Below are 13,226 nucleotides of genomic sequence, written 5' to 3' on the forward strand. Positions count from 1 at the left end.
ACACATAAAAGATATTCGTAATAAATCGATAACTGATTAAATTACTCCAACTACTTGATTTAAAAATAATAATCATCATAATAATGATGATGATGACGATTACAACAACAATAATAATAATAATAATAATTGTAAGTAAGTAGAAATAATAATAATAATAATAATAATATAATAATAATAATAATAATAATAATAATAATATAATTAATAATAATAATAATAATAATAATAATAACATAATAATAATAACAATAATAATAATAATAATAATAATAATAATAATAATAATAATAATAATAATAATAATAATAATAATAATAAAAGAACAATAGTATAATATCAACATTAAAGCATATTACAAGCAAATAAAATTATTAAAACAAAAGTTTTAAAAATATCAATAGACAGAAGGAATTTTTAAAATATTGGGGGAAAAAAAAAAAGTTATCCCTGCCGGGATTTGAACTCTCGAACCTTAAGCTCAGAGTCAAACAGCTTATATCCACCAAGCCATTTAGTGAAATTTAATCATATCTATTTAGATATTTAAAAATGTATTTGAATGCCACTCTTACTTTGATATTTTGAACTATGTTAATTGCACCATAGCAGAAATTAAAAAATTACGATCAAAATATTTTTACAACTTTGAATCGGGCTGTCAGTTACTGCACGTGTTCAATCTGGAAGTAGGTCAGCAGTTCGACCGAGATTGTCGCACTTTTCACTCTCTCTATAAAAAAGAGTTCCTTGAGGATACTGAATAGTGGCAAAGCACTATTCAGTATCAGATACTGAATAACCACTTCCTTTCTTGTATTGTATGGACTTAACCCTTAGGTGAAATTGGTCTTTGGGGGAAATCCCAGAATTTGAGGTTTGAATACGGAATTCATTCGTTGATATTGGTGGGTGTGGTTAAAAGGCAAACCTTTACCATTCTACTTCCAGCACGTGACTCAACATTTATCCCTATCTCGGTGTGAAATGAAAATTGGTACAGTTGGCGATTCGTATCACGACCTATTATCTTATCTCGGATTAAATCGGAATCGCCCGGCCGCTCCCATCACTTTGCTCTTCTTTAAAAGCGTGGCAGTACGCATACTCAATATAGCAAAAGTGTGATAACTGGCGGATACTGTATTGTTGTTGTGAGTGTTTTTTTCATCAAATCAGCGTCACAGAGCGAGAGATTGTGGAAACAGATTTGATTTGAATTCGGCACCAGAATGTTAAGTGGGGTTTGTTGGATTTCTTTTGTCTTTACTTTTTATTTGCTTTCAAAGACTCTTTCTAGCACGTTCTCTCTCTCTCTCTCTCTCTCTCTCTCTCTCTCTCTCTCTCTCTCTGCTCTCTCTCTCTGTGTGTGTATCTCTCTCTGAATCTCTCTGACTCTCTCTCTCTTTCTTTCTCTCTCTCTGACTCTCTCTCTCTCTCTCTGACTCTCTCTGACTCTCACTCTTGCTCTCTCTCTCTCTCTCTCTCTCTGACTCTCTCTCTCTTTCTTTCTCTCTCTTTTCCCTTCCCTTTCTGTCTCTCTCTCTCTCTCTCTTTCTTTCTCTTTCTCTCTCTCTCCCTCTCTCCCTCTCTCTCTCTCTCTTCCCTCTCCCTCTCTCTCTCTCTCTCTCTCTCCCTCTCTCTCTCTCTACCTTCATTTCTCGTCCTACGTATTAAGTGTTGCTGTTGTCTTGGGAACCTTTGTAAAGCGCTCTACGTTTAGTGGATATTGCACTATATAAATGCTCACGTCTTTTCAAAGTATTGATCACCTCTCTCTCCCATATTGGGCAGGGGGGTACTTACTGTGTCTTCTTTCCCCTTATATCTGTTTTCCAAAATGCTTTCTGTCTTTGTCTTGGAATGAGATTACTTGGTTTTGTCCTGGCCCTGGCCGGAGTGCTAGCTGGGAGGGAAACAGTCAAATGCATAGTTATTGTTTTAGGAGATGATATTTTTTCCCTGTAAATCATCTCTCTGTTATGAATCATTATATTTGTTATTTTGAATTTATAATGTAAGCATTTGAGTGTATTCCTCTTTGTTGGATTTTGTGCTTGTGTCCGGATGAGACATAGGTGATCTCAAACTAAATACATTGGTGGTATGTTCTTGGAATCTACATCTGATCCCTATTTGTTCCCAATTCCCCTATGTCTTACTTTCTCTTGGGTGCTTTAATTGTAATTCTAGAACTTTTTACTATCCCATCTTCTTCCTTTTTACTGGCGCTGATATAACCTAAATGTGTTGCAAGCGCCGTGAAACCCTTAAAAACAAAAACAAAAACGATCACCTCTCTGGCTGGCAAAATAAATCAGCAATCAAGAGTAACCTGACGTCAGCCGCCTCCAATCGATGTAATCTTCGATGTGACGTCAACGATAACACAGGAAATTTTAACGAGTTTAACTGCCGTACTCTGGAAAAACTCGTATTTGAAAATTTGGCCAGAAAACTCGTCCTTCAAATATCGATCGATTTAAATGACCCTCACCTTGGTAAAAAAAAAGACTCTAAAACCTCGTTCCCGCGAAGTCCCAGGTTTAAGAGTTTTTGACAGGGGGAGTGTGATTAGAATCGATCGATATTTGCAGAATACGATTTCTGGCCAAAATATTTAAATACAAGTTTTTTTCCAGAGTTTGGCGGTTAAACTGCTTAATTGTTGGCTGATTGTGTTTTCTAGTTTTAATTAAAGTCGCGACGTGCGGTCTTTTTCCCTCGTTGCTCTTTATTTCCGCCTAAACTGGAAAACACATTAACTGAGAAAATACTTTTAAAAATAGTCCTTCAGATTCATTGGGCCCAAATGGAGTCGGAGGTTATCCCGGTTGCTATAGTGTGAAACGGACAATCGCAATTACTTGCTATCCTTTGGATAGGACGCTAGTTAGTCTATCGCAAAGTACTTTCCGCCAAATCTAACAGACTCAGCTACCCAATCACTGCTGGGTGGACAGATGGTGGTGGTGGGGGGGGGGAGGGAGTCAGAAAAAAAAACTCGACTGCACCCGGGATTGATCTCGGTCGCATTGCATGTGAAGCGAGTGCTCTACTAACTGAGCTATCCGGACCTTTCAGTTTAAGTGGAAAATTACATTTAATTTCTTTATGCCGCATTGTTGTCTTGGAGAGGGGGGGGGGGGTTGGAGGGTGGCGATAGCTCAGTTGGTAGAGCACTTGCTTCACACGCAAAGGGACCGAGATCGATTCTGGTCGAAGTTGAGATTTTTTGGAGGGTTTTGTTTTGTTTTGTTTGATTTTTTTTCTGGTTATTTTATCTTCCTGTCCGTCCAGCAGTGATAGAGTAACTGGGTCTGTTAAATCTGGCGGAAAAGTACTTTACGTTGGACGAGAGTCATGTCCAAAGGGTAGCACGCAATTGCTATTTTCTGTTTCATGTTGTAGAAACTGGGTTAAACTCCGGCTCTCAAACCGGGGACTTCGCGGAGTCTTCGTTATAGTCCGAGGTTTGAGAGTTTGTTTGTTTGTTTGTTTGTTTGTTTGTTTGTTTTTTTGCCAATAAGAAGGATCGTTTAAATCGATCGATATATTTTGAAGGACGAGTTTTCTGGCCAAATTTTTTAACACGTGTTTGTTTCCGGAGTATGGTTTGGATCTAAGTATTAGGAAAATCCTTCAAAAAATTGATTTTGAGATTTTGGTGGAAAACGATATTATATTATCTTAGAAATAACATGACTGAAGTCCAACTTCTTAAAATAGACTATAAAGGCATAAAAAACACAGTCGAAAATGGTACAGATAGTAAGAAAAGTGTGAAAAACGGAAATCTATCAGACCCCCAAATTAGGTCGCAAAACGAGTATCAACACAGATGACTTATTATATTTTCACCATAAATGTTGTTTTTTAACCTATAATGAGGATACAGAATGGTTAAAACCGTCCAATATAGGTAATTACATTTTTGTTAGAAAAGACCCAAACCGCCCCTTAACTCTCTCCATACCGGTCTGGATTTTCCCCAAAACTTCACACCCAACCTATACAAAAATAGATTTATTTCACTCAAACACACAAGCTGTTAGTTCTTGCTATACATATTTCTTTCTGCTTAACGAACTCTTCAACACAGTGCTAATATACTTTAACTATAGCAAACATTTTTGTTCAAATATTATGATGTACAAAAGAAATTTGAATGACAAAAATGTTGACTGCATCGTAACAAATGTGACGATTTTCCTATGGGTGGTAAGGAGAGGGTTAACTGGTGCTTATACAAGAATTATTTTGCCACCGATTTCCAAACACCCCGACGTACATCATACGGCTTTGAGCTGGTGGGTCACACGATATATTATTATGATATGTTCAAGTTGTTTTTGTTTTGTCTTTTGTTTGTTTTTGTTTCTTTGTTGTTTTTTTTTTTTGTGTTTTTTTTTTGGTTTCTTTTCTTGCGCGGGGGGGGGGGGGAGGGGGTTGGGGGTGGTTTTTTGTGGGTTTTTTTTTTTTGTTTACTTGTTTTGTTTTTTTTGTTTGTTTTTTGTTTGTTTTTTGTCTTTTAATTTGGTAATGTTATTGTTATTTTTTGTTTTTGTTTTGTTTTTTTTTGTTCTCATTTGGGAATTTACTGTAGCATTTTGATCAATGTGACTTTCGCGTTAGGAGCGACGATTGAAGGATAAAAAATAATGGTTAACAATTCATTAAACTATTTTTAGTGGGGGGGGGGGGGTGTAAAATTGTTGTGTAATCGAATCGGGGAATCCCGCAGATGTTAAAATTGATATCACTCCAACTGACTTTGTTACGTTCGTTTGTTTGTTTGTTTGTTTGTTTGTTTGTTTGTTTGTTTGTTCAATCGTTTGTATGTTTGTTGTTTTTTCTTTGGAGTTTTTTTCCAATTTGATCCTTTATTTCTTTTTTTTTTTGTCTTGTTTTGTTTAATTTTGTTTTGATTTTTTTAGGAGTGGTTTGGGTGTGGTGGAAGGGGGCCTTTTATTATGTGTTTTTCTTTTTGTTTTGTTTTTGGAGGGGACTTTTCTAGCTTTTTTTTAGTCTTTTTCACTTCTCTTTTGTCTTGTAGTGGTTTGTTTTATTTTGTTTTGTTGTTTTTTATTTTTGTTTTTGTTTTTTGTTTTGCTTTTTGTTTTGTTTTGTTTTTTTTTTGGGGGGAGGGTTGTTTTATATTTGTTACGGGTATTTATTTTACTTTTTTTTTTTTTTTTTTTGGTTTTGTTTGTTGTTTTGTTTTGGGGTTTTTTGTTAATTTTGTGTGTTTGTTTTTGTTTGTTTTTTTGTTTTTGTTTTTTTAGTTTGGTTTCTTTCTTTTTTTTTTTTTTGGACGGTGTTTTGTTTAGGTCGGGCTTTTAAAAGAAATGTTTCAATTAGTTTGTTTTTATCACAAAATTTATTCTGCTTTTTGTTGGGGGGGGGGGGGGGGAGGATGAAGAGATTTTATCCCTAAAACTACCTTTCAAAGAATTATTTTTCCTTTTTTTTCAAACGACTTTTTCTTACTTTTTATTTTCCTTCTTTTGTCTTGTTTTGTTCTATTTCGTTTTGTTTCTATTGTTTCTTATTTTGCCTTGTTTTGTTCCATTTCGTTTCGTGTTGTTTATTCCTTTGTTGAATTTAATTGATAAAATGGTGGATAATGGAATTTTGATTATATCAAGGGTGCCCCTAAGACTCTAAGACATTATCACGGATATGTGTGTGTGGGAGTCTGTATGTTTATGTGTGTGTGTGTGTGTGTGTGTATTTGTGTTTGTGGGTGTTTGAGTGTGTGTTTGTGATTCTGTTCTTGTCAATATTTGTCTGTGTGTATTTGGTATCTGTTTATTGTGTGAGTGAGAGGAGGTAAAAGTATTTGTGTATGTATGTGTGTGTCTGTGTGCTTCTGATTGTGTCAATATTTGTCTGTGTGTGTGTGTGTGTGATATCTATTTATTTTGTGAGTGTGTGGAGGTAAAATACGTGTTTATGTTTTCTATCTATTGTTTTGTTGGGTTTTTTTTTTTAATTGTTGTAGATGATCTGGTGTTGTTGTTGTTTTGTAGCTGCTGCTGTTGTTGTTGTTGTTGTTGTTGTTGTTGTTGTTGTTGTTGTTGTTGTTGTTGTTGTTTTGCGGTTGTTGTTATTGTTGTTGATATAGTATTTCCTTTTTTATGTTTTTGTTTTAATGGGCGTATTTTTGTTTGTTGTTGTTTTATTTTTTTGTTTGTTTGTTTTTTGTTTTGTTTTTTTTTTTGTTTTTTTAATTTGATTTTGTTTTTTTTATTTTGTATTTTATTTTATTATATTTTTTTTTTAAGGAGGAGGAAGCTGTATATGAATTGTTTCCGTTGTGTTGGCCAAAGGCCTCGGGAAATTAACCGAATTCCATTTGTCATCCCATCTGATTTCAGAAGGAAGACGGCCCTTCCGGTTTTAGGTCAAGTCTGGATTTCAAAAGATGAATGAAGAACCATTAATTAAAGGTCGAAAGAATCTAAGATCCAATATTTCTTCCGTACTTTTAAACAAATTCGGGGGTCACAATAGCTCAGTTGGTAGAACACTCGCTTCACACGCAATGGGACCGAGATGGATCCTGGGTGGAGTCGAGATTTGTTTTTCTGATTCCCCCCCCCCCCCCCCGCCCGCCCCCCCCCCCCCCCCAATCCCAGAAGAACTACCCAGAAATGAATTGGTAGCTGAGTCTGTTAGATTTGGCAGAAAGTATTTTGCGATAGACTACCGTCCTATCCTAAGGATAGCAAGCAATTGTTAAAATGAGAACCTGCCGTTAACAGTGTTGTCTCTGTCCGAAAAAAAAACTGTAACATCGCCTAACAGGTGTCATATAACGTCCTGCGTGTTAAGTGTTGCTATTGGCCAGGGACCCCTTGTACAGTGCTTTGAGCATGTTTAGTGGATATAATTGCGCTATACAAAAGCTCAAATTAAGAAGTTAAGGAGCAGGCACGGGTGTATGACAAAGATCGAAACAAAAAGATAAAGATCTTGCTTTGTCTGGCACCTTTCAAACCCACTCACCTGGTCAGATCTTTATTATAAAATCTCACGTTTTTTCGTTTGTTTGTTTGTTTTTGTTTTTTTTTTTTTTGTTTTTTTTGTTTTTATTTTTTTTTTAATTTATTTATGTATTTATATATTTATTTATTTATTTTAGGAAGAAGATAAATGGCAAACTAGAAAAAAAAATGGACGGCAAACGTTGGATGGCACTCATTCCTGATGTTAAAAAATGAATAAATTTATTTATTAAAAAAAAATAAAACCTCTAACTCGCGAGGACGAGAGACGCATGCGCAAACCAACATGACGTTCTCTCTCTAATAACTTTTCCGCCGGTGACGTCACAGACTATGGGTGACATCCAATCAAGGGACGCTACTCTTCCGCTAATCTCATTCCCTATACTGTTTTGAGCCCGTGGGGCAGATATTTGAAGAATAAGTTTTTGTTCTGAGGGAATGGGGGGGGGGGGGGGTATGTGTTCCAGTCACAATGAAAGACCTAGTTTTGTTGGAGATTACAGTGGTATGGCTTGCCAGAACCATTATAATATCTAGATAGAATTTGTTTTTTCAACTCCCGGCCTGGCATTGACTTCCACGGTTTGAAAAGAAAACAATACTTGTATTGCTTCAAGATCAAACAAGATCCCCCCTGCCCCCCCCCCCCCTACACACACACATTAATTAAATGAAATTTTTAATTGAGCTTTTATATAGCGCATTATCCACCAAATGTGCTCAAAGCGCTTTACAAGGGGTCCCTGGCCAACAGCAGCATTTAACATTTAGGACGGAACATGGCGCCTGTTAGGCGATGTTACAATTTTATTTTTCGGACATAGACATCGCTGTTAACGGTCAGGTACTCATTTTACACCCGAGTACGGTGACAGAATGTGAGTATGCGCCGAGCGAGGCTCGAACCCAGGACCTTCCGATCCGAAAGCGAGTGTCATACCACTAGACCACATAGCCGCACATACACACGTATACACACAAACACATACTCATACACACATAAACATACGCATACACACATACATATACACATACACACTCAAACACACTTTTATACACTTAACTTTGAGCTTTTATATAGGGCAGTATCCACTAAACATGATGAAGCTTGTATTTGTATGTTTGTGTGTTTGTATGTGTGTGTGTGTGTGTGTGTGTGACTTTAACAAAGTCTCGGGTATCCGAGACTTAACATGTAGAACTTGACATGACGCCTGTTATGCGGTATTACAATGTTTACATTTTTTTTTCGGGCACAGACAACGTTGTTAATAGCCAGGTACTCAATTTACACCTGAGTACGGTGAGTGAGAGAATGTGAGTAAAGAGCCTTTTCCAAGCACCCAACTATGCGCCGAGCGAAGCTCAAACCCAGGACCATTCGATCCGAAAGCGAGTGTCAAACCACAAGACCACATCGCTACACACATACATAATATGAAAATAAACAAGAGCACTGGGATCAAGTCCAGAAACAATGACAAGAATCAATTCTGCCAAAAAAAAAAAAAATATTTAAAAATTAAAAACAAACATTTGGCCAGAGAATTCGTGCTTTAAATCCACATCTTGTTCAAAATACTCAAACCTGGAACTGTCACTGAATACTTCTCGAAGTCCCAGGTTTGAGAGTTTTGTCAAGCTTAGGATCATTTATTTGATCGATTTTTCATGGATGAGTTTTCTGGCCAAAAGTTAAAATAAATGTTATTCTTTTAATGGCAGATTCCATAATATTTGCCTAGCTAGTCCGGCTTTGCCTTTGCTATTGTGTACCAGTAATGAAACAAATATAAATGAAGGGTTGTTGACCTAGGAAAACATCAGATTTCAAATATCGCCTAGCCTCACCAGGACTTCCATAGGGTTGTTTCTTTACTTGCTATGTTCTGATTTTCTTTTGCTTTTTTTTAAAACGTTTCTTTTGTAATTTGCTAAGTTTTCAATTGTTTTTCTTTCTTTTTTCTTTTTTTTTTTTTTTTTTTTTTTTTTTTTTTTTTTTTGGTTTTGCTTGAAGGTTTTTGTTCTTGGTTTTTGTTTTCTTGTTTATTCTTATTCGTTTGTTTGTGTCAGTTTTGTTTTATTTTGTTGTTTTTCCTTTGTTGTTGTTTTTTGTTTTGTTTTGTTTTTTTGTTTGTTTGTTTTCTGTGTTGTTTTGGGGGGCTGGGGTATTTTTTTTTTCTTTCTTTCTTTTTTTTTTTATTCTTTTTTTTATCGACCTGTTTTAGTTTTATGTAGTTTTCTTTTGTTTGTTTGGAAGTTAGGGTTTTGTTGGGGTTTTTTAATCAAGGGGGGGGGGGGGGGGGGTTTCAATTCATCTTCACTGTTGCTTGTACAGATACAAGTTGATAATGTTAAAAATGCAGCTATTCCTAGTATATATTATGATTTCTCGTCTTCTGTATCTATTTCGACTTCATGAATATCAAAGTAGGTCATTGGGTGGGGTTTTAACAGAAAGGGTACACTATGTGATTGCAAAGCTATCGCCCTCTATCTCTTCTAGTTGTGTAATACGTCATCACTTTGAGCGCTGATCATAAACAACGATGATGACTCATGGCTCAAACTGTTGTTCATTACAAGCATCAAGCCCATAATCGATTTTGGTTATCAGACCTGCAAATAATAAGTTCAAGTCTTCCAAATCCGAATGACGGAATGTTTCCACAATATTTCTAAGGTTTGTTTGATAAAGTAAAATTATTACTTTTATTTATTTTTTGTTGTTTGTTTTTTTTCCACAGGCCACCATTTTGTACTTGGCAGTGTTTGGGAACGGTATCGTCCTGGTTGTGCTCAAAGTCCGTTACCAACAACTCTCCAGGATGCAGTGGTTCATCTCCCATCTTGCAATCGCTGACCTCTTTGTTGCCTTCTTCAACGTCCTGCCGCAGCTCATCTGGGATATCACTGTAGAATTCTATGGAAACGATTTCATCTGTAGACTTATCAAATTGTTCCAGGTGAGGGAGAAAGAAAAAAAAGGTATTCGGAGCCATAGAGCATTGACCATGTTGAGTGGACACTGTGCTACAGAAGGCTACAGTTGTTTTTGTTTTTTTCAAGTTTTGATAACAGAAGATCCCTTGGACCATAGATTTCAAAATGTCACAAGATGGTCAGCGAGTTGCTTCCGTATTTCAACATGGGTGACGCCTGTTGGCGTGGAGCTCTGGCCCAACGAATAGTCTAATGTTCCCACCTTTTATCGTGTCAACAATTTGATATCCTTCTCATACGATCGATGAACCAAAATATAGGGAGTAAATATTATAGATCTCAAAGAGAAACATTACACAAATATACGACGTTTAGGCCTTAGACATTCGTCAGGCGACAGACAAAATACACGCAGATTGTGGCGAGATCAAATAACTGAAAACAAATGATGCTACATCTGGGGGTGGGTGGGGGGGGGGGGGGGAGAGGAAGAGAAAAGATTATTATTATTATTATTATTATTATTATTATTATTATTATTATTATTATTATTATTATTATTATTATTATTAGATATACCTACCGCGGGTATCCACAAATAATGCTCATAAGCGCTTTACAATATTTTTTTGGAATCACACAAGTTCATTCATTTGCTTACATAATCATCACAACAGTCTCACTTCTTTCTAGTTCAAACTTCACAAACAGATGTCATCAATAATATTATATGGATTTTTGAAGCAATTTTTTTTCTAGCCAAATTGTTTTAAAACTAAATATGATGTATTCTTTCCATATTTCTAAATTGCCGATTTATTTTGTAGTAGTAGTAGTAGTAGTAGTAGTAGTAGTAGTAGTAGTAGTAGTAGTAGTAGTAGTAGTAGTAGTAGTAGTAGTAGTGGTAATAGTAGTAGTAGCAGTAGTAGTAGTAGTAGTAGTAGTAGCGTATGGCTACACCTCCAAATGTATTTCGTCAACTCAGCTTCTAAAGTCTTCCTCCGCCCTATGGATGGTTTCGTAGCCACCTTCAAGTTTAGTAACTGGACTATTTTTATACCGTTTATCTCCAGGTGATGGCCATGTGTGCGTCCAGTTTTGTCCTGGTCATGACGGCGATTGACCGGTACATTTCCATCTGTCATCCGCTGACCAGTCAAACCCTGAGCCCCAATCGAGTTCACATGATGGTCGCTGTGGCCTGGACATTGTCCGTCTTATTCTCCTTGCCCCAAATCTTCATCTTCAAATTGCAGCATGTTGGAGACGGTATGTTTGTATCTCTCTCTCTCTCTCTCTCTCTCTCTCTCTCTCTCTCTCTCTCTCTCTCTCTCTCTCTCTCTCTCTCTCTCTCTCTCTCTCTCTCTCTCACAGTGAAAGAATGTAAGTAAATAGCCTTTTCCAGGGACTCAACTATGGGTCGAGCGAGGTTCGAATCCAGGACCCTCCGATCCGAAAGCGAGTGTCTTAGCACAAGACCACATAGCCCCATAATAATGAATAGGTTACACGTATTCAATCATAAGGTGGCATCACTGTTTCAGTAGCAGGAAGTATAGGCAGATTCTAAAGATCATTGAACGTAAAAGCGCCAGGATGGATGATCTTTATTGACGACCAGCATTTATTTAGTCTAGATCTTTATTGACGACCAGCATTTATTTAGTCTAGATCTTTATTGACGACCAGCATTTATTTAGTCTAGATCTTTATTGACGACCAGCATTTATTTAGTCTAGATCTTTATTGACGACCAGCATTTATTTAGTCTAGATCTTTATTGATGACCAGCATTTATTTAGTCTAGATCTTTATTGACGACCAGCATTTATTTAGTCTAGATCTTTATTGACGACCAGCATTTATTTAGTCTAGATCTTTATTGACGACCAGCATTTATTTAGTCTAGATCTTTATTGACGACCAGCATTTATTTAGTCTAGATCTTTATTGACGACAAGCATTTATTTAGTCTAGATCTTTATTGATGACCAGCATTTATTTAGTCTAGATCTTTATTGATGACCAGCATTTATTTAGTCTAGATCTTTATTGATGACCAGCATTTATTTAGTCTAGATCTTTATTGACGACCAGCATTTATTTAGTCTAGATCTTTATTGATGACCAGCATTTATTTAGTCTAGATCTTTATTGATGACCAGCATTTATTTAGTCTAGATCTTTATTGATGACCAGCATTTATTTAGTCTAGAAAAAAAATTGCCATCACTCTGAAAACAGAAAATCAATGACACAAGGTGTGTATCCAGTGCTACGAAAAATTGGTTTTACACTTCCAAAGAAAATAGAACCAGTTTTTTGACATCACATTCTTTTTCTCTAGTATATTGAAGCCTCTGTTCCATTTGACCATTGTCATTTATTTCTGGATTCGACCTTCAAGCAGAAACAGTTACATTATATCAGAATATGGCCACATTTATTTCAGTTGAGAAGGCTGTTTGTCTTTGAAATAATTGGTTGATGCGAGATGTACATATATTATACAGGTCTGACAACTGAACCCATTTATGGGCCTAGTTTATCAATTGTCGTAATGGACAATATTTTGCGTCATTTTTTTTTTTGGGGGGGGGGTGTAATTTACATTACAACAATGAGCCCATATTGAATTGGATTCTGAGACCTGCGAATAAGTGCACGTCGGTCGTATGAAACAGATCGGACCGGTTATTTTTCATTATATGACACTGTTATTCCCTATTGAACACGTGACAATGCGGCAAGGGGAGATCACCGGATGTCGGATTGGTTCCTTGGACCGATAATGAGCCAGAAAGCGATACCAAAAACAAGCCTGATTCGACACATCTGCTCCCTATTGGAACCAGTCGTCTTTGTCTTACTTTTTCTTGGGTGGTTTGAATGGTCTATCTAGAATCTTTTCACTAGCCCATTATCTGTATTTTACTTCCGTTGAAATGAAGTGAAGAGGTCACAAGAGGTCACGGTGGAAGCACGATCTGCTTCTGTCACCTGACCTCTTGTTATGCCTGGCGAGCTATTGACATGGATACGTTTTATTCCTATTATTCTATAGGGAATGAGATTAGCGGAACAGTAGCGTCCCTTGATTGGACGTCACCCATAGTCTATTACGTCACCGGTCAGCGAGGACGAGAGACGTATGCGCACAACCAACATGACGTTCTCTCTCTAATAACTTTTCCGCCGGTGACGTCACTTAGCGCTTGGCTAAAAATCTCACAACATTGGCATCCGGAAGTATAACGGACCAACACAGAA

The 13,226-nt window shown here is 36.6% G+C and overlaps 1 protein-coding gene across 1 annotated transcript in view; it reads left to right on the forward strand.

The window, feature by feature from the left end:
- The window catches only part of LOC144959291 (isotocin receptor-like), a 154,974-nt gene that overhangs the window by 115,777 nt on the left and 25,971 nt on the right, over positions 1–13,226 (forward strand). Inside the window, 2 exon segments of the mRNA XM_078891832.1 lie at positions 9,761–9,979; positions 11,030–11,225. Of these exon segments, the coding sequence (XP_078747958.1) occupies positions 9,761–9,979; positions 11,030–11,225 (415 nt within the window).

Source organism: Berghia stephanieae, chromosome 13 (genome assembly GCF_034508935.2).
Source record: "Berghia stephanieae isolate SIO BIC M18660-M18661 chromosome 13, UCSD_Bste_1.3, whole genome shotgun sequence".
NCBI lineage: Eukaryota > Metazoa > Mollusca > Gastropoda > Nudibranchia > Aeolidiidae > Berghia > Berghia stephanieae.